General features: G+C 39.3%; 1 protein-coding gene across 1 annotated transcript in view; it reads left to right on the top strand.

Moving 5' to 3' along the window:
• The first annotated feature begins 15,772 nt into the window (after positions 1–15,772).
• LOC126248282 (apoptotic protease-activating factor 1-like) overlaps positions 15,773–19,430 on the top strand; it is a 274,185-nt gene continuing 270,527 nt past the window's right edge. The window contains exon 1 of the mRNA XM_049949131.1: positions 15,773–16,296. Coding sequence (XP_049805088.1) covers positions 16,159–16,296 — 138 coding nt within the window. The 5' untranslated portion in view covers positions 15,773–16,158. The remainder of the gene's footprint in view (positions 16,297–19,430) is intronic.

The raw sequence follows: 19,430 nt of genomic DNA, 5'->3' as shown, positions 1-19,430 counted from the left end.
TGTCTTTATGTGTTTAGCTAATAAGATTTATGTTGTAGAATTTTTCAAATACTATGTTATTTTCTTCGTAAAGATGTTTAGACATTATTTATTCTGTTTTGTTTTAATGCTCATGTGTGAAGCTGATGCTTCGAAAGTTATTCTGATCTTTTATGTATGTACTTATGTCATAATTCCTGTAACACTGATGTATATGTATATTTCTATTCTTTTGTAAAGCCTGTATTACTACAAATGTTATCTGTATTGTTATGTTCTTTAATGATGTATTTTATACCTTTGTTATTGTATTCTTATGTTATAAAATTGTAATTGACACCAGTTCATCAAATTAAGTAACTTGTAAGTTACATTTCACTGCACACGTTTCTGTTGGTCATAGTATATGGACAATATGTGAGAAGTAGGGACTGTTAGTGTTTGGACGTGTGTTAATAGTTCAGCAAGGGACTGATTAACAGCATTGCTGGTTCTAAGGACAACTCCAAAAACTTTGTGAGTGCACAAGTGGTGGTTTATGGACTTGCTATATTGTCTGCAAGACTTCTAAGGACAATTCCAAAAACTTTGTGCGTGCACAAGTGGTGGTTTATGGACTTGCTATATTCTCCACAAGACTCTTCGATGGTGATTGTGAACCTGCACAGTCGCAACAGATGGCTGCTGGCCGTCTCTACAAGGACTACAGTGAGTCTGCATCTTTGATGGCCCACCAGTACCATAATCTCTACCAGGACTACAGTGGGTCTACTCTGCGATGATCTACCTGCCAATATTCTTCAAAACTTCGACTGACTCTGCTGTGGGTTTGCTCTGTTGTGGCCCATTACCTGTCTGCATGTCAAGAGTCAGCACTGTCTTTCCGTTGGAAGGACAACACTACTTCTTCAAGACAGCATGGAAATCCACTACTTCTGTGTACATTTTCTTTTACTGCTCAGACTTTGAGAAAAACACTGGTATTTTACTGTGATGAACGATCAGGAGTGTCTTTATGGACTGTGAGAAAATTTTAGCTTTTGACCAACATTGTATCAATAAGTGTGTGCCTTTGATTTCTTTGTTATTGCAATTATGAAAAATTTTATCAAATCATTATTGGCCATTGCCCAAAACAATTTGTAAAATTTTTTGTGGGGAGCATGGTGGCTATGTAAGTAGGCTGTTTATGTTTTCTTATTGGCAACGTTACGTAGCGCTCTGTATGAAAATCACTGGCTGTGCTGTGTGCAGTCTGTGGCTAGTTTGCATTGTTGTCTGCCACTGTAGTGTTGGGCAGCGGCAGCTGGAAGTTAACAGCGCATAGCATTGCGCAGTTGGAGGTGACCCGCCAGCAGTGGTGGATGTGGGGAGAGAGATGGCAGAGTTTTGAAAATTTGTAATACTGGATATCATGAAGTGCTATATATATTATGACTATTAAGGTAAATACATTGTTTGTTCTCTATCAAAATCTTTCATTTGCTAACTATGCCTATCAGTAGTTAGTGCCTTCAGTAGTTTGAATCTTTTATTTAGCTGGCGCTCGCTGTATTGCAGTAGTTCGAGTAACGAAGATTTTTGGTGAGGTAAGTGATTTGTGAAAGGTATAGGTTAATGTTAGTCAGGGCCATTCTTTTGTAGGGATTTTTGAAAGTCAGATTGCGTTGCGCTAAAAATATTGTGTGTCAGTTTAAGCATAGTCTTGTAAAATTGTTCAAAGGGTGAGAGGCACCCACACGCCTAGCTCATACTGTGGCATTCAGCAGTCAGGCCTGCAAGATGAGTGGTCTGCCAAGCGAGTGGCTTCATTCTTATTTATCGAGTAACATGAACTCTAGTACTCACAATTAAGTTACAAGTTATCCTCCTATATGATTAATACGCAACGGAAACACGCATCTGACTATCAGTAATTTACAGAACTCTGACTGTACACTACACACTGGCAATACCACATTTTCTTTTTGTCTTTTATTTAACGCCTTTTGTCAACATTTGGCAACTGCACTGAATATGAATGGCGCACACATTATAAATTCGGGACATTATGACAACACACAATTCGAAGGAGAAGTCCACCAATCTTTTTCTTTTCACTATCATATTTATTCCGATAAATTCTCTCACCTAAACACACAAATTCTATAACCTACAACAATAATACATGAGAAATTCCGCCCAGTGGGCATGGCTTTACATTGGTGAATCTCTATATTATGGTCTCGTAATTATTTAACGCTACAGTGCACTTTCTGGATAGGATGGTGGATCTTTTATTATATCTCACACTTCGACTCTCACAATCATCATCACGAAACTTTCCTCCAGATTGAGCGATACAGAAGGAACAAGCATAACCCACTAATCTTTGGAAACTACCTTGCTACTCTCCCATGCAAACCAAACATACCCAAATTACATGACATACATCACACTGCAATAAGAAATACAAAAGACTAAATAGCCACAACACTATCACTTTCAGCTTTCCCACTTCAATTAATATTTATCCCAGTTTCACACGACACTGCCCCACTTCGTAATTCTACTTTCCTACTATGAACTCTGGAGATATATGCACGTCTTTCTGTGCAATGCAAGCCATGTGGCGTTGCTGGATAGACGGCCGACTCACCTTCCTTCTCTCTCAGAGTTTGAATCTAGCGTCACACAGAATCATATCCCGCAAAGTAACATTAAGAATGTATTCATCACACACGCGAGTCCTCAACTGATACCATGGACGAGTACTTCTCTTTATCCTTTGTCTCATACACAGATTGAGACTCACGCAGTACTCACCACGTGGAAGTACTCGTCTCTAATTTCAAGTCCTGCACACGCCATTTCTTAAATATTTCAACTTATGGTACACACGCTATTTCTTAAATATTTCAACTTATTGTACACACGCTAGTAATTCAACTTAACTTAAGCACACGGAAGTATTTCAACTTATTGCTACACGTGGTTTCATTGTGACCGTTGGTCACTTCCGAAGATTACTACAATCCCATTTATATTACCTGCCTGACATTTAATTCTCCCCACAAAAGTTCCTGAAATAGAGAAATTATTATTTCAAACTGCTCTTAAATATTCCACATGCATACCATGTCTCCACTCTTTTGTCATTACAGAGCACAACTAAAACAGGTCTTAACAGCACAAGATCCAGCGGCAGAGTCCTGAAACATGGCCGTTGTCCAGGTCCTCTCGTACCTCTGTCGAGGTGGGGGAAGACCATGCTACCATATTGGTCAGCCACATTTCAGGCGCTCAAAGCTCAGGTAAATTTCATCTCTTTGGTCCCACCAAAGGTGGCCAAAGGGTCGACTCAAAGATGATCATATATTCACATTCACTATCTGCGGTTAGCAGACGACCATACATTCATTCATTTCACAGATCTCACCAAACTGGATGTGGGGATTTACTTTGTGGGAGTGCACATGTGATCAATTAAATAAATAAATTGTCATTCTTTCCCACACTGGTATCCGGCTTCGCTGTATTAATTGAAATTGAGTTATTTTACAAAAAAAATGTGTTGTTCTGACAAAAATAATGAAGTATGTTGTACCTATTTTCAATGTCGGGAGGTACTGTACCCTTTCACCACCGGCTACCCATGCAGAAAAAAATGGCATGGTACTATCCTTGCAATTCGAGGGTAGTTCCGAACATTTTTTTAAGAAAACTGTATTAGAACAAACGTAGCAAGTCATCAAAATAACCAGGAGGAGACCTTAGCCCCTGGTGACCTCAAATAGACGACCAAATGCTGTTACTTTACCAAATTATTGACACAGTTGTTCCATTATTGTACTCTCCACAATCCGGAGTAACGTACACACACAAATTTACAACAATCCGCATGACAAATAAAACATTACATCACACAAATAAAAACTAATGTTGAGGTAAAAATTGGCTTAGTTACCAGGATCTCCGTTATTTTTAGGAGTAATCCAAACTTCAATAATTCTAAAACAAATAAAAAAAATACTAATTGTACTCATGAAATTTTAAATAGCTCACCGTCCAAACACAGAGCAAGTAATCTGACATTCATAAATTGCGTTGTAATAATCTTTACACGGCAATGTCTAAATACAAAACAAAATCGACAAAAGAGAAAAATTGCGTACACTAGTTACACGTAGAAGTCAGGCTCCATATCAATACACGCAATAAATAGTTAGCAATAAGTGCCTGAATCCACCAGTAGCTCTCGTATCTTACTCTACTGCTCATTTCTCTGTTGTCACACATTTAGACGACAAAAACTTGCATTTTGACTAGCCTTCGTTACACTTTAATGTGAAATATCACCACTGCGATAATAAAATAAGTGGCTTCTGTCAACACACCAACAAGATCATTACTGTCCACGACATCAAAATGCATCAGTTAATTCCGATATTTGTTGTGCAATGCAAACTCTTGTCCCCTGTGACAACCTTACTGATCAATGCTACAAGAGCCGCTACGTTAGTATTACGCCACTGGCTAATAATTAAAGCACCATTGTACCAAATATTCTAATAAACATGCTACGTGAACTTGATAACCAAGAACAAACAAAAAACAAACACTAACTATTCTAAACATAAATGTTAATGAAATACAATTACACTTGGTGTCCCTTCAGGAATGAAACATATAAAAAAAACATTTACACAATTACAAATACATTATCCCCTATCTTGCGAGTCACACGGAAACATTTCATTCTGTGATTTTCTTGGGGTCAAATAAGTTGCTGACAGGTTCCCTAGAAACATTGTCGCGGTGTCAAAGCTCTCCCATGGTTACCCGGATGAAAGTCTTTAAGTCACTCAAATCGGCATTTTGAACACGCACTGAACAGTAAACTGTATCTCACATTAAACACAAATGTCATAGTCACTCTCAGCGCACCATCCACACGAATCTGGTCGTCCAGAAATGGCCCTACCACTACTATTACCAACGGTACTGTCCTTTCAGTTCATTGTGTAATTAAAAGTCGTAAGTTCCAACAAACAGCACTTATTCCCGCACCAATTCAAGAAATGTCTCCTACTACAGACGCAAATGTCAATGTCCCACTTTAGTTTCCTGCATTCATACAATAATTAGTCACCAAACGACAACTGTCCTCTTCAAGAATACCAAGCGTCCCACATGCAATTCACAAAGCACACTTAACAAGTCACTGCCAAAAGATTATGGATCCCACCGTTCAGAGGTCAAGACAAAACAAAACGATCGTCCTGTCTGCTAAAGACAAAATCTTTTCCACCACTCACAACGTGGAAACACCAGTCCTTCACTTTCCACCTTATGGAGACATACGAGCAGTCATCTTGTTTTACGGCTCCACAGTCCAGTACCAGTTAATAGTTGCTGGTAAAAAATGCCCGCCGGACTCTGCGTTGCGTCGTTCATTCTGCCGTCGCTCCGCCGTTGACCAGAAGAAACCACCCGCTGTTGCCTCCGCGGGATACTTTCCCCAGTCGTAAGGGTGGCGGAACTTACGAATGGCCAGTGGTACGTGCGTGTCGCCCCAGGCCGTTGACCTGCTGTAGCGGGCGCGTCGAATGTACCCCGACCGGCAGTGGAGTGGGGAGCGCACCGGCTCTGTTGCCGACGTCTGCTTGGCTTATGTGGCACGGGTGCGTTCGGTGTAGCCCTCAGCGCTACGACACCCAATCAGTCAGACCCTTCCGTGCATCTCGCAACATTACAGACAAAAGGATATTCTTACAGTATTTAAATACTCATTGATTACATGTATGATCTATTAGATACATTGGTAATAAAAGAATCTTTGTTCTGAAAAACATAAAATCATAAACCCTAGTTTTCTACACATACCACATCAACATTTATCCCTTTTCTATATACAGCCCACACTTGTGCTATTGATTGTACCTGTCATCCCTCATACAAAACATGAAAGTGTAAAAAAAAAGGAATAATAAGCAATCTATACAGCTCATAATTACAATATCAAATAGTAGGCTACTCTAACATCCTATCACAGTGAAAATATTAGAAACTGTTTATTCTAAAACTACAATATACAGTGAACCTTTGTGCTTGTGACAGACTGAAATTAATACCCCTTGAAAGTGTTCTGACAAAAAAATAAGAAATAATCTACACAGCTCACAATTACCTACCACATGTTATTAAATAGTAAACTACTTTAACATCCTAACACAATAAACATTTTAGAAACTGGTGACTCTAAATCTACAACATACAATGCACCTTTGTGCTTGTGACAGACTGAAATTAGTATCTCTTTATATATTTTACATTTTATTATATATAACAACATTTCTAGGTCACGTATGTACCATCCACATGTCAGATCCTATCCTGCCATCGAGGTTCATCCCAATCAAACAATAAAACACAATAGTGTTTTAGTTATGGATCGGTAGCATCCCCTTTACAGGAGTGTGCGCATTGATCACACTACTCTACGACTCTCACTCACCAGACATAACATTTTCCTTCTCATTCAATCCATTAATACACTAACAGAATAGGTCTAGAAGTCAGCTAACCTTAACACCACCACACTCACGACAACATAACATACCTTTGCTCCCTTATACTCAACCACATAACACATGAAGCTGTTTTGGAGATAGCTTTCCAGTCTCCAAATTCATCCTTTCACTCTGTAAACTCTCTCCATCGGCTTACCTCTGCATTCACTTTACCGATTATTCGTCCTGCTAAATATCAACTTAGAATTGCGACATTTCATCTAAGAACAAAAAATACACAAATTATTCATCCTGAAAAATAACTGTACACATTCTTGGTACCGATTTGATTAGTTATACTGGTACCAGGCTTCAACAACAACAACAAAATTATTTTTGCCAAATTGCAAATCTCATGGTAAGAATTAGATTTACACTTATATTACATCCTACGTCAGTATTCCACAACGTTCACCATCTGGATCTCATACTCCCTTTATGTCCTTTCACATTGTGCAGTTGTCCTCATCTCTTCATTCGTATTTCAGCTCTCCGTCCGTCCATTACTCCATCATTTCCTGGTCTTCCATCGCCATTGGCATCACTCTCTATTGCAGCATACACAGGCCTCTCTGTAACATACATCTAAGACATCTCCACATTATTAATTCTACCCACCTTTATTTACCACTGTTTTATCACGTCGAATCTCTATTTATTAATCACACTGCTTCACGTCGCTTCTCTCCTTAAATATCACCTTTATCCACTACTATTTATCACGTCGCTTCTCTATCTACCATCTTTATCCACACATTAATCATCACGTCGTTTCTGCTTGATCCTTATTCATATGACAAAAAATACGTACATACACCACTCTGTCGACTCCTGTTCATGACTCAAAATGGTTCAAATGGCTCTGAGCACTATGGGACTCAACTGCTGTGGTTATCAGTCCCCTAGAACTTAGAACTACTTAAACCTAACTAACCTAAGGACATCACACACATCCATGCCCGAGGCAGGATTCGAACCTGCGACCGTAGCAGTCCCACGGCTCCGGACTGCGCGCCTAGAACCGCGAGACCACCGCGGCCGGCCAGTTCATGACTCATTCGACCAGTCTATTCCGTCATACTTCCTGACATCCCGCCTGAAAATTGTTATGTTCGATTTGACCCTGCACAACGTTACACACCACAAATAAATACACTGAGTATCTACCATAAATTGCCTACTTTAGATCTATCCTTAACTTTTCCATAATTTGATGCTAGAAATGTGATGAAGCCCACGAGATTGTTTTCCCTTGATCGTCTCAATCAGTACAGCATTCTCATGGACAATCTGCCTCACTCTGAATGGTCCACTATACACAGTAAAGAATTTGCTAGTTAGGAATCTAAGCTTACATGAAAATTAAATGTGTGCAGAGAATATACAAGCTGGCAGAGATGGGATAGCCCAAGTGTTAGAAACTTTGGTGCTAGTGGTTTCTTTCCCTAACACCAGATTCCGAACAACCATATACAGCACTTCATTACAACTGTCACCAAGACAATGACATCAGATGGCATCTAATTTAAAAACTTCGATCACAATGTTGACTCTTTACATTACCTGCAATAGTCCAACCGCACTAATTAAACTGGACTCATTGGCATTATAGTGTTCCAAATAAAAATTTGCAAATTTTGTTCTGAGATACCAGCCTAACAGATGCCATTACTGGTGTTTTATTCTCTGATCAGTAGTATGGTATTTGCATTCCTACATATCAGTAGAGTATGTCTGCTACATAGACAATTTTCAGTGCCAGCTGCATGTGTTTTCAAGCAAGATATTAAGGGCTGATACGTTGAATTAGTTTCTCCTATCCTTCAATCCATTACGACAAGAATGAAATGCCAGGATTCCATGCTCTCCTGTCATTCTGATAGTTTCTGCCGTTCCTATCCTCGACACTATCTGACCTATGAGTCGTGTTTCCGTTCACGATATTGCTCTCATTACCCAGTTCCTGTGACAATTGTTCAAATGACGCAGAATCGTCTACGCCTCTCCCTGCTATCGCTATATATCTGCGCAATTTCACTGGCAACTTCGTTATACAGATCCTAATGAACTCCCCAGGTTCGTATGGCACATCCAAATACCTATTTCGTCTCAGCATTTCCTGATAGCACGGCACTGGATCTCTTATACCACCTTCGTTACAATTTGGCATCATCAATATGCTTTGCTTAACCTGGTCCTGCTTACTTTTCGACCAGAATTCATTTAAATAGCTGCTACAGTCTTTAATAACGTCCTGCATTTTCGCTCTAGCCTCGTCCCTCAAATGATTACACACAAAATTCATTTTGAGGAGCGGTCCCCACGATGAAGGTAACGAATCTTGAAATTGAGACAGCCTTGGACTATACCCAGTTGGGTTTGCCACCTGTTTTATCCGACACAACCGTTCTTCTGACTCTCTGAATTCGTCTTCCCCTTTCTGCCTATTTTCGCTTTTTGAGTTTATCTCACTCTCCCTCTACAGTCTACCTGGTGGTGTGTCACCTTCACTTCTGCACGCTAATTGCAACTGTGCAAATTCTTCCCTATGTTTCCTACTTATTTCTAATTGCGCCTCTTTAAGTTGTAATAGTGATTGTATCTGCCCCTGGTTGGCATAAACCTCTCGCTGCGTACTGTCAGAGCCTGTCTCGCCTCTTATACCGATCTTTTCTGCATCTGCACTAATCATATTCATTCTGACCACTACCTCTCTGATTCGCTCATCTGGCAACACGTCCCTATGTTCTGTAGTATCACTCTTTATTGCAATTATTCGTACCTCCAAATTATTGGCTTTTTCTTTCACGGCGTCACATACTTGTTTCAACGCACCCAGATTCTTCTCCCCCTCATCTAACCGATTATTAACTGCGGGCAGACGCTCATCAATTACTGTGTGTAGCTTCCTCATTGCCTCTTTATTTCCCTTATCCATTGCCTCCAATCTTTCCTTATTTGCTTCCAATCTTTCCTTAGTCTCCCTATCTCTCTCCTTAGTCTCCCTATCTCTCTCCTTATTATCTCTATCCATCGCTTCCAATCTTTCCTTATTTGCTTCCAATCATTCCTTAGTCTCTCTACTCATCGCTTCTAATCTTTCCTTATTATCTTTTTATCCATCCTCTGTAAAAACTGCAGTAGCACACTGTCATTTGCTACTTTCGGTGCGCTCACCTCGTTCGCCTGAGAAACCGTAGCTTTGCTAAGGGTAGCTGCACTTTCACTGCATACCTGACCTAGTCCCGGCTCGCCCGCGTCGTCGGGAAAAGCCCCCAATTGTGAAGAAACCCCGCCGCTCAAAGGATCACCTTGCAGCGGTCCACTGAACAATTCAGCCCCTTCCGAGTGTTTGCCGTCCCCGCTCATTAACCCATGGTCAACAGCTACTTCCTGCTGCACTGCTACATTCACTACAGAATCGCTATTCTCCATGGTGGCTACACTTTTCGACTGCGACCTAGTTACTACGGACATTACGCAGCAAAAAAAAAATTATACAACGATCTTCCAACCTTGGACGATATAGCAATTAATTTCATAAAAAAAATAAAAGATCCTCACCAATCCAGAAAGAAATTGCAAACAGAAAAAACTTTACTTCTTAGCGCTATCACAATATATTCCATCAAAAAATAAAAAATTTTAACAGCAAACCCTAACAGCAAAATATCCTGGCAGAATATCCTGGCAAAATATATCCTGGCCAAATTATCCTGGCAAAATATCCTAGCAAAATATGTCCTGGCAGGGTCGAAATTATGAGAGGCACCCACATGCCTAGCTCATACTGTGGCATCAAGCAGTCAGGCCTGCAAGATGAGTGGTCTGCCAAGCGAGTGGATTCATTCTTATTTATCGAGTAACATGAACTCTAGTACTCACACTTAAGTTACAAGTTGTCCTCCTATATGATTAATACGCAACGGAAACATGCATCTGACTATCAGTAATTTACAGAACTCTGACTGTACACTACGCACTGGCAATACCACATTTTCTTTATTTTTTTTTTTATTTAACGGCTTTTGTCAACACGTGGCCACCGCACTGAATATGAATGGCGCACACATTATAAATTCGGGACATTATGACAACATACAATTCGAAGGAAAAGTCCACCAATCTTTTTCTTTTCACTATCTTATTTATTCCGATAAATTCTCTCACCTAAACACACAAATTCTATAACCTACAACAATAACACATGAGAAATTCCGCCCAGTGGGCATGGCTTTACATTGGTGAATCTCTATATTATGGTCTCGTAATTATTTAACGCTACAGTGCACTTTCTGGATAGGATGGTGGATCTTTTATTATATCTCACACTTCGACTCTCACAATCATCATCACGAAACTTTCCTCCAGACTGAGCGATACAGAAGGAACAAGCATAACCCACTAATCTTTTGAAACTACCTTGCTACTCTTCCATGCAAACCACACATACCCAAATTACATGACATACATCACACTGCAATAAGAAATACAAAAGACTAAATAGCCACAACACTATCACTTTCAGCTTTCCCACTTCAATTAATATTTATCCCAGTTTCACACAACACTGCCCCCCTTCGTAATTCTACTTTCCTACTATGAACTCTGGAGATACATGCACGTCTTTCTGTGCAATGCAAGCCATGTGGCGTTGCTGGATAGACGGCCGACTCACCTTCCTTCTCTCTCGGAGTTTGAACCTAGCGTCACTCGGAATCATATCCCGCAAAGTAACATTAAGAACGTATTCATCACACACGCGAGCCCTCAACTGATACCATGGACGAGTACTTCTCTTTATCCTTTGTCTCATACACAGATTGAGACTCACGCAGTACTCACCACGTGGAAGTACTCGTCTCTAATTTCAAGTCCTGCACACGCCATTTCTTAAATAATTCAACTTATGGTACACACGCTATTTCTTAAATATTTCAACTTATTGTACACACGCTAGTAATTCAACTTAACTTAAGCACACGGAAGTATTTCAACTTATTGCTACACGTGGTTTCATTGTGACCGTTGGTCACTTCCGAAGATTACTACAATCCCATTAATATTACCTGCCTGACACTTAATTCTCCCCACAAAAGTTCCTGAAATAGAGAAATTATTATTTCAAACTACTCTTAAATATTCCACATGCATACCATGTCTCCACTCTTTTGTCATTACGGAGCACAACTAAAACAGGTCTTAACAGCACAAGATCCAGCAGCAGAGTCCTGAAACATGGCCGTTGTCCAGGTCCTCTCGTACCTCTGTCGAGGTGGGGGAAGACCATGCTACCATATTGGTCAGCCACATTTCAGGCGCTCAAAGCTCAGGTAAATTTCATCTCTTTGGTCCCACCAAAGGTGGCCAAAGGATCGACTCAAAGATGATCATATATTCACATTCACTATCTGCGGTTAGCAGACGACCATACATTCATTCATTTCACAGATCTCACCAAACTGGATGTGGGGATTTACTTTGTGGGAGTGCACATGTGATCAATTAAATAAATAAATTGTCATTCTTTCCCACACTGGTATCCGGCTTCGCTGTATTAATTGAAATTGAGTTATTTTACAAAAAAAATGTGTTGTTCTGACAAAAATAATGAAGTATGTTGTACCTATTTTCAATGTCGGGCGGTACTGTACCCTTTCAAGGGGACGTTTCAATGTGTTATGTATATGTACTGATATTCCTCTCAGGCTACAAACAACATACGGAATTGAGGTGTAACATTCGTTTAATTAATCTTCTCTAGTTAAATATTTTCTTCCACAGGATACCTAGTGCAATTTTAATTGCATTTCTCCGTTTTGGTAGTTAATGTGTTATCAACTATGTTAAATGCTAACAGTGTTACCAATAGATGTGTACCGGCCTTAAGTAACAGATCGATCATTCCAGGCACAGCCCGCTAGCATGGCTAGCATGAATTTCTCACAGTGCCCTATACAAAGTTAGTAGTCAGTTTTTATAATAGTCATCGTTTTAGCCACATATCCACATAAACAGCAAACTAACAGCAGTAAGCATTAAGTTTTTGGTCTACATCTACATCTACATCATACTCTGCAAGCCACCTAATGGTGTGTGGTGGAGGGTTCTTTCGGTACCACTATCTGATCCCTCCAACCCTTTTCCACTCACAAATAGTGTGTGGGAAAAATTATTGTCGGTAAGCCTCTGTATTGGCTCTAATTTCTCAAATTTTCTCCTTGTGGTCAATATGCGACATGTATGTGGTTCAAATCTCATACCACATTTTTTCTTTCAAGGTACACCGAAATACATTCAGCAGTCAGCATGGGTGCATGAACCTGGCGCCTTCTGTGGAGGCCTCTTCACTCCGATGTTCACCAAACAGTCATTGAGGAAACACTAATGGCAGCCCCTTATTCATTCAGGTGGTCAGTGTCTCAACTTTTGCATGTCTTTTCAACAGTACAAATCTCTGAAACCATTGGTCACCCCTGTCACCTATGGCACATGGTGCACCACAGTTGCCTCTGTGCCAGTTTTGGATAACACCACTCTACCACACACATTATACTTCAACTACAACAGCATGCAAACAGTTTATAACCTTAGCCATTTTGGAAATGCTTCCGCCCTTGGTCTCAATACGATAGTTTGGGTACTTCATATATATCATAATCGCTATATATATGTCATAATCGCTAAGAAGCAATGAATTTCAGTTACTGAGACAGAGAAATTGCATTCACCACTTGAAAAAGCATACCATGAGGTCTCTCTAACTATCACGTCCAGTGCTTCAGGAGTGAACATGTTGCAGTAGTAAAAATATGGTGTCTTTTCTACTGAAACATCACTATTACTTTTGTAAACTCCACAGAATGTGGGAATGTTACCAACGAAGTTATTGTCCTTGTTTGGATATCATATAATATGGGAAGATGTTGCAAAATTCGAAACTGTGGAAATTGTACTTGTAGTTGCACTATTGCTCTGTTATTGACTGAATTGCGCTATCAACAGCTAAATCACCACTTGCAACAATGTCATCACCAACAACACTATCATTATCAGAATCGTCATCAGGAATATCACTTTCTTCATCACTTGTAATTTCATCCAAATCAGAAAAATTGGCATCATCAACAGAATCTAAAAATGAGTAAAATTTCCTCTGGGTTCAATGTTTTCCTTCGATTCATTTTTAATAATGATGGAAGTGAAACTGTAAAATAAATGAAAGTAACAAAATGTCAAACACGGTATTTTATAATTAAACCCTGGTAATGGAAATGCTGTGTGGCTAGGGCCTCCCATCAGGTAGACCTTTCGTCTGGTGCAAGGCTTTCGAGTTGACGCCACTTCGACGACTTGCGTGTCGATGGGGATGAAATGATGATAATAAGGACAACACAACACCCAGTCCCTGAGTGGAGAAATTCTCTGAACCTGGACCGTTAGGTTTGACATTCTGTCATGCTGAACACTCAGCTACCAGGGGTGGATGAGACACTGGTGGTTACGTTGTATTTCAGATTATGTTACCTATTGCACTGTGTCCACAAATGAGTACGTTTGTAAACAGTCGATTTATACAAAATAGTTCCCAAATATCACTGTTTCAACAGTAACATTATAATAATATATGTTCAAAGCTCACAATAAAAAATTGTAGACGAAAAATTCTCCTGCAGAAAAGTGTAAATTATTATTTCAGATGCACATAGTGAACAACAGGCAGCCGTTCACAGATATAAAAATATCTCTCTCCATAAAAGTCAAAAGTAATGAACTAGGAACATGGTAGCCAACTTATGGGAACACAATGTCCACAAATGTAACCACTGCCCATTACAGGACCTCATTTTCTTCAATATATTCAGTGTAAGGTTAATGGCTACCTATGTGCCAATATCCCTAAATAGGTTAACCATCGTTGAATAATGGTCTACATTTTGCATTTGTTCTTGTTTTGTTCTTTTCTAAGCCCCTCTTGAAAACGAGATGACTTGTTTCCTTTGAAAAATTTGCAGTTTTTCGCATTTTCCCTCTAGATAATGAGTGTTTGCATTTCTACTGTATTTGACGTCCGTCTTCACTCATTTTCTACCCTTTTTATGTTTTTTTCCTAACAAAGTTCATACATATGTTATTTGTTTGTTAAGATTTTTCTTACAATTCTTTAGCGATAACTTTGGTGTATATTGTAACACATTTTACCATTTGTTTTACTACCTTTCTCTAGTAAATCATTTTCAAGTGGCTGAATTGCGCTATCATTCGGCCAGTCAAATTTGTCAACGCCTGGTGGTCACATAAATCTTCTTGTCAACAATTTTTTTTCATTTCTTTATGAACTTCTCCAAATTTTCCTGTTATTTTTCGACACGTCCCTTACGTTTCTCATTTTCATTTTCCCTGCTAATCATCAATGAGGTACCTTTTACTTTGATTCTACATACTATAATTGGGGGGGGGGGGGTTGCAGTTCACTGCCTGAAATCTACTAGCAACCTGTTATAAACTTTGGGAATTATCTCCATTGCTGTATTGTTTGCGCTTAATTTTCCATAAAGTATCACTGCTTTATATTTCAATAAATTAGCAATGAACTCGGTAAAGCAATGATGCATATCAGTAATTATTTAATTCAATATGCAAACTAAGACGAGGAAGACAATACTGAATAAACACCTAACTCAAACACGTTTTGTGTGCCAGATCTGCGGCGGTCTTCAGTGCATGCGCAGCGATTTATTTGCGGGAATATCATGTCAACAAATTTTTGCAATTTTGGTCAAATGTTCAAGTCCAGCTAACAATTTTGCACATATTTCATGTCTATGCAAATCTCCTGCTCATATGAGCCGATTTGTTAAACGAAAGCCTCTCTTGGGAGAATACACTTCACGGGAATAATATCCAAATCGTAATGTAACATTTGCATTGTGTAACAGAAACAAAGCAAATAGAAATGTTTTTTCTTGGCTTGCAGCTATTCCTTCTTGTGTCAAAACATTCGGTGACGTGGTAACTATACTACGCAAGAGCTGCTCCAGAAGTGTGGTTAAATTAGACATAAGTTTGGTCGTTTAGAGAGGTCTTAAAATGAGTAAGCCAGAGAAAATATGTTAACTTTCGATGTTAGCAGACGACGACACTGTCCCTCGCACCCACAGCCCATCAATGTGAATTTAAAAGCTGAACTTTGATGTTCCATCCCGTACAGTTCGTCATTTGAAACGAAATTGTTGAATGTATTGAAGTTCTGCTCCGTCACGTGCGAATCGACCTTCAACACTTTGATGAAATTCTCGCGGTCGTGTGTGAACCACTCTGCAAATAACATGTCATTTGTCAACTAGAGGGGGTCTTTGCACTCTTCCAAGGACGAGCAATTGTTTGAATGTACAAACAAATATTATCGGCGACGTATGCTAATTGTTTATAGTTTACAAATATAGTAAACAGTTGCTTGGTCTGTTGTGATGGTGATAAGATGCTTCGCTAATTCTTATCGCAAGAAAGGAGCATATGTTCAATTCGAACAAATGCAGTTATTGGAGCCGTATTTGTTAGTGACTTTGGTGACTAACTTCCCTTTGCTGGTGGTGGGAAAGTACCGCAGGTGCCACAGATCAGTAGGATGGATACGATAAAGAGGCTAAAACTGCAGAACCTGAGAGATGAAATTGTTCAAGATCTTGACGTTGATGACATTGTGGACGGCCTTCTTTCATCTGCCGTGATAACTGAAGAGGAACGGGAAAGTATATTTTCTGAAGTGAGTAAATAACGTCCGCTGTTGATTGAGTTGTTGATTATTCATTCTCTATGTTCGTTGGAAGTATGCCTCCTCCGATTTCCATTGTTTCATAATTTATCGCTTCGTTACAACAAAGCTCTCCGTCTGAGGTACTATCGGAAAAGGTGACGAAGGGCTTTGTCTATCTGTCATTATTGAAGCCTCTATGGCTCGAAACATAACAATTTCAGGACTGCTCCAGAGAGTTTTCTTTGGTTTGATTTATTTATTATAATTTATTCACGTTTGAGCCGTACTAGACCACGCATTGTACAAGATAGGACATTTTCAGTGCTTTGTTTAGCTTTCCTTAGTGCCCCAATTACTTTCCTTGTCTCAAAATTTTCTAGTTTCCGGTCATCAAACCAAATTATTCCCATCTTCCTGGATTTTGTGCAAGTGAAATTCCCCAGTCGTGAATTTTCTGCCTAAATGTTTTCCTCTCTTGTATAACGTGGTGTGTTGTTCCTCCTCCTTTCAGGCCGTCTTTTACGGCACCGATCCATTTACTGTAGATTTTTAGTATTCAACAACCACTCTATTTAATCTGATTGGTTCCGTTCTTTTAGTATTTCCATAGCATTTTAACCTGTCCCCCCCCCCCCCCCCCCCCCCGCTCTTCCCCAATTTCCGAGCACAAGTTAGTGTACGTTACAGTCGGCACGTTCACGTTCCTTGTGCTATATAATTTCTTCCTAATATTTTAATTATTACTTTTCATCCTCTTGTTTCGATTTCTTCAATATATGTAAAATGAGTGTCACAGTCCCATAAAGACACTGCTGTCGTGTCTATGTCTCAGTTTGTTGTATTTTGAGATGCATTTTTTGTTATAGATGTTTCTTGTAAATCTGAAAGTGTGACAATAAATTTCGTTACTAGTATTAACCATGCCTGTTACTCAGAAGTATTTGAACTGAGAAACTCTCAAGTTTTCTCATATTCAGTTTTTATAATTTCGTGTGCATTGTTGTTGCTTGGCTTGTATTTTCTGTTCTCAAACAGTATTTGTACCCCTACCATTTGTGCTGTTTCTGTAAGCATTTGTATATGTCTTTGTGCAGTTTGAATGTGGTGACAGAGAATAGCTGGACTGCCTGCAAAAGCTTAGCAATTTATGCTAATATTGGTTCCTCTAATTTTATTGGTGCATCAGTTACTAGCTCTGATGTTAGTTTCAGCACTGTGGGATTCCATTATCTAAAACAGATCAGAAAACCAATGGACAGTCACGTTTTCCCACTTCTGTTTTATTTTCATATTGTTCTGAAATTTCTTCCCTGAATTTTACCTTAGATTTTGCAGCATTTCATGGTCCACTAATAATTGTAGTGGTTTTGGGATCCAGTCTTTGTTCTTTCAGAATTTGGAAGACACACTTAACATATTCGCTATTATACTTTGTTACGAATTTTTTTATGTCTGAGGCTGTTTCAGGATTGAAATTTGTGCTGAACAAGTTCACTTCAGTCTGAAACCTGCTTGATACTCACCAGTTTTGTATTAAAGTTGTTGTTGATCTCAGTCCAAGAGACATCGAGATAGAATTTTGTATGGAATAGAAAGAAGAGAAATCCCTCAATAATTATCAACATCTGTTCTGTGTCCCGTGTATATAGTGGATATATAGTTTTCCAGTCGTCAGGAATTTTCTCTGTTCGACAATCGTTTTGGATAAGCAGTTAATTTATTTTAAGCTTGTTGTACCAGCTGATTTCAGGCATTCCAAAGTAATTACATCTTCGCCAGATAACTTACTGTGCTATTTTTCAAATTTTTTTGTTTGTCTCGACGTGTTCTCTTCATTTGGTACTCTTGAATTTGCATTAATTTTAGAAGACTTTCTGGTTGAATCCGTTGTGGGGCCAGAGCAGTTTAGAAGTTTTTAAGAATATTTGCAAAATTCTCTACAGTTTTCTTGGTTGTTAAGTGCCAATTGTCCATTTTCCTCCTTGAAGCAGATATATTGGTATTTAGATTTGTTTTAAAGGTTTTATAAAAAGTCCTAACATTTTTTTGTATAAATCTTCTTCACTTTCATGAAGCAGATTGTTTTCATATGATCTTTTTGCCTGTCTAATTTTGATATTTATTTGGTAATTGTCAGGATAATGTCATGAGCATTTTCTGATTTGTTACTGTCCATTGCTTGAAATTCTTTGTGCTGTGATTTTACTGTGTGTTCACAATCTTCCACCAGTAATGCTTTTTCTGCATTTCTAAAGGTATCTGATCGAGTGAGGTGACACAGGGGTTAGCACACTGGACTCACATTTGGGAGGATGACTATTCAGACTCGCATCTGGCCATCCAGATTTTGATTTTCCATGGTTTCCCTAAATTGCTCCAGGCAAATGCCTGGATGGTCCCTCTAAAGGGGCACAACTGATCTCCTTTCCCATCCTTAACACAATTCAAGCATGTCTTCCGTCACTAATAACCTCAATGTCAATAGGATGCTAAACCCAATCTTCCTTCCTTCCTTCTTAAAGGAATCTGATTTTGAGTAGTTTTGATAAGCTTGTGTTTGAGTTGTTCTGAAGTTGGTGCTGTGTTTGTCGAGTTCATTTGCTAGTACTGGTGGTTATAGTTTGTCATTATCAAATTTAGGAATCACGAACATCCTTTTGCCAACTTTCTGGCACTTTACGAGTTGCATTCAAGTTCTAAGGCCTCCGATTTTTCTTCTAATTAACTACTCACCCGAAATCGATGAAACTGGCGTTACTTCTCGACGTAATCGCCTTGCAGACGTATACATTTTTCACAACGCTGACACCATGATTCCATGGCAGCGGCGAAAGCTTCTTTAGGAGTCTGTTTTGACCACTGGAAAATCGCTGAGGCAATAGCAGCACGGCTGGTGAATGTGCGGCCACGGAGTGTGTCTTTCATTGTTGGAAAAAGCCAAAAGTCACTAGGAGCAGGGTCAGGTGAGTAGGGAGCATGAGGAATCACTTCAGTGTTGTTATCATGAAGAAACTGTTGCGTAACATTTGCTCGATGTGCGGGTGCGTTGTCTTGTTGAAACAGCACTAGCGCAGCCCTTCCCAGACATTTTTGTTGCAGTGCAGGAAGGAATTTGTTCTTCAAAACATTTTCGTAGGATGCAC

Source organism: Schistocerca nitens, chromosome 3 (genome assembly GCF_023898315.1).
Source record: "Schistocerca nitens isolate TAMUIC-IGC-003100 chromosome 3, iqSchNite1.1, whole genome shotgun sequence".
NCBI classification, from domain to species: domain Eukaryota; kingdom Metazoa; phylum Arthropoda; class Insecta; order Orthoptera; family Acrididae; genus Schistocerca; species Schistocerca nitens.
This window is presented reverse-complemented; position numbering and strand designations above follow the sequence as displayed.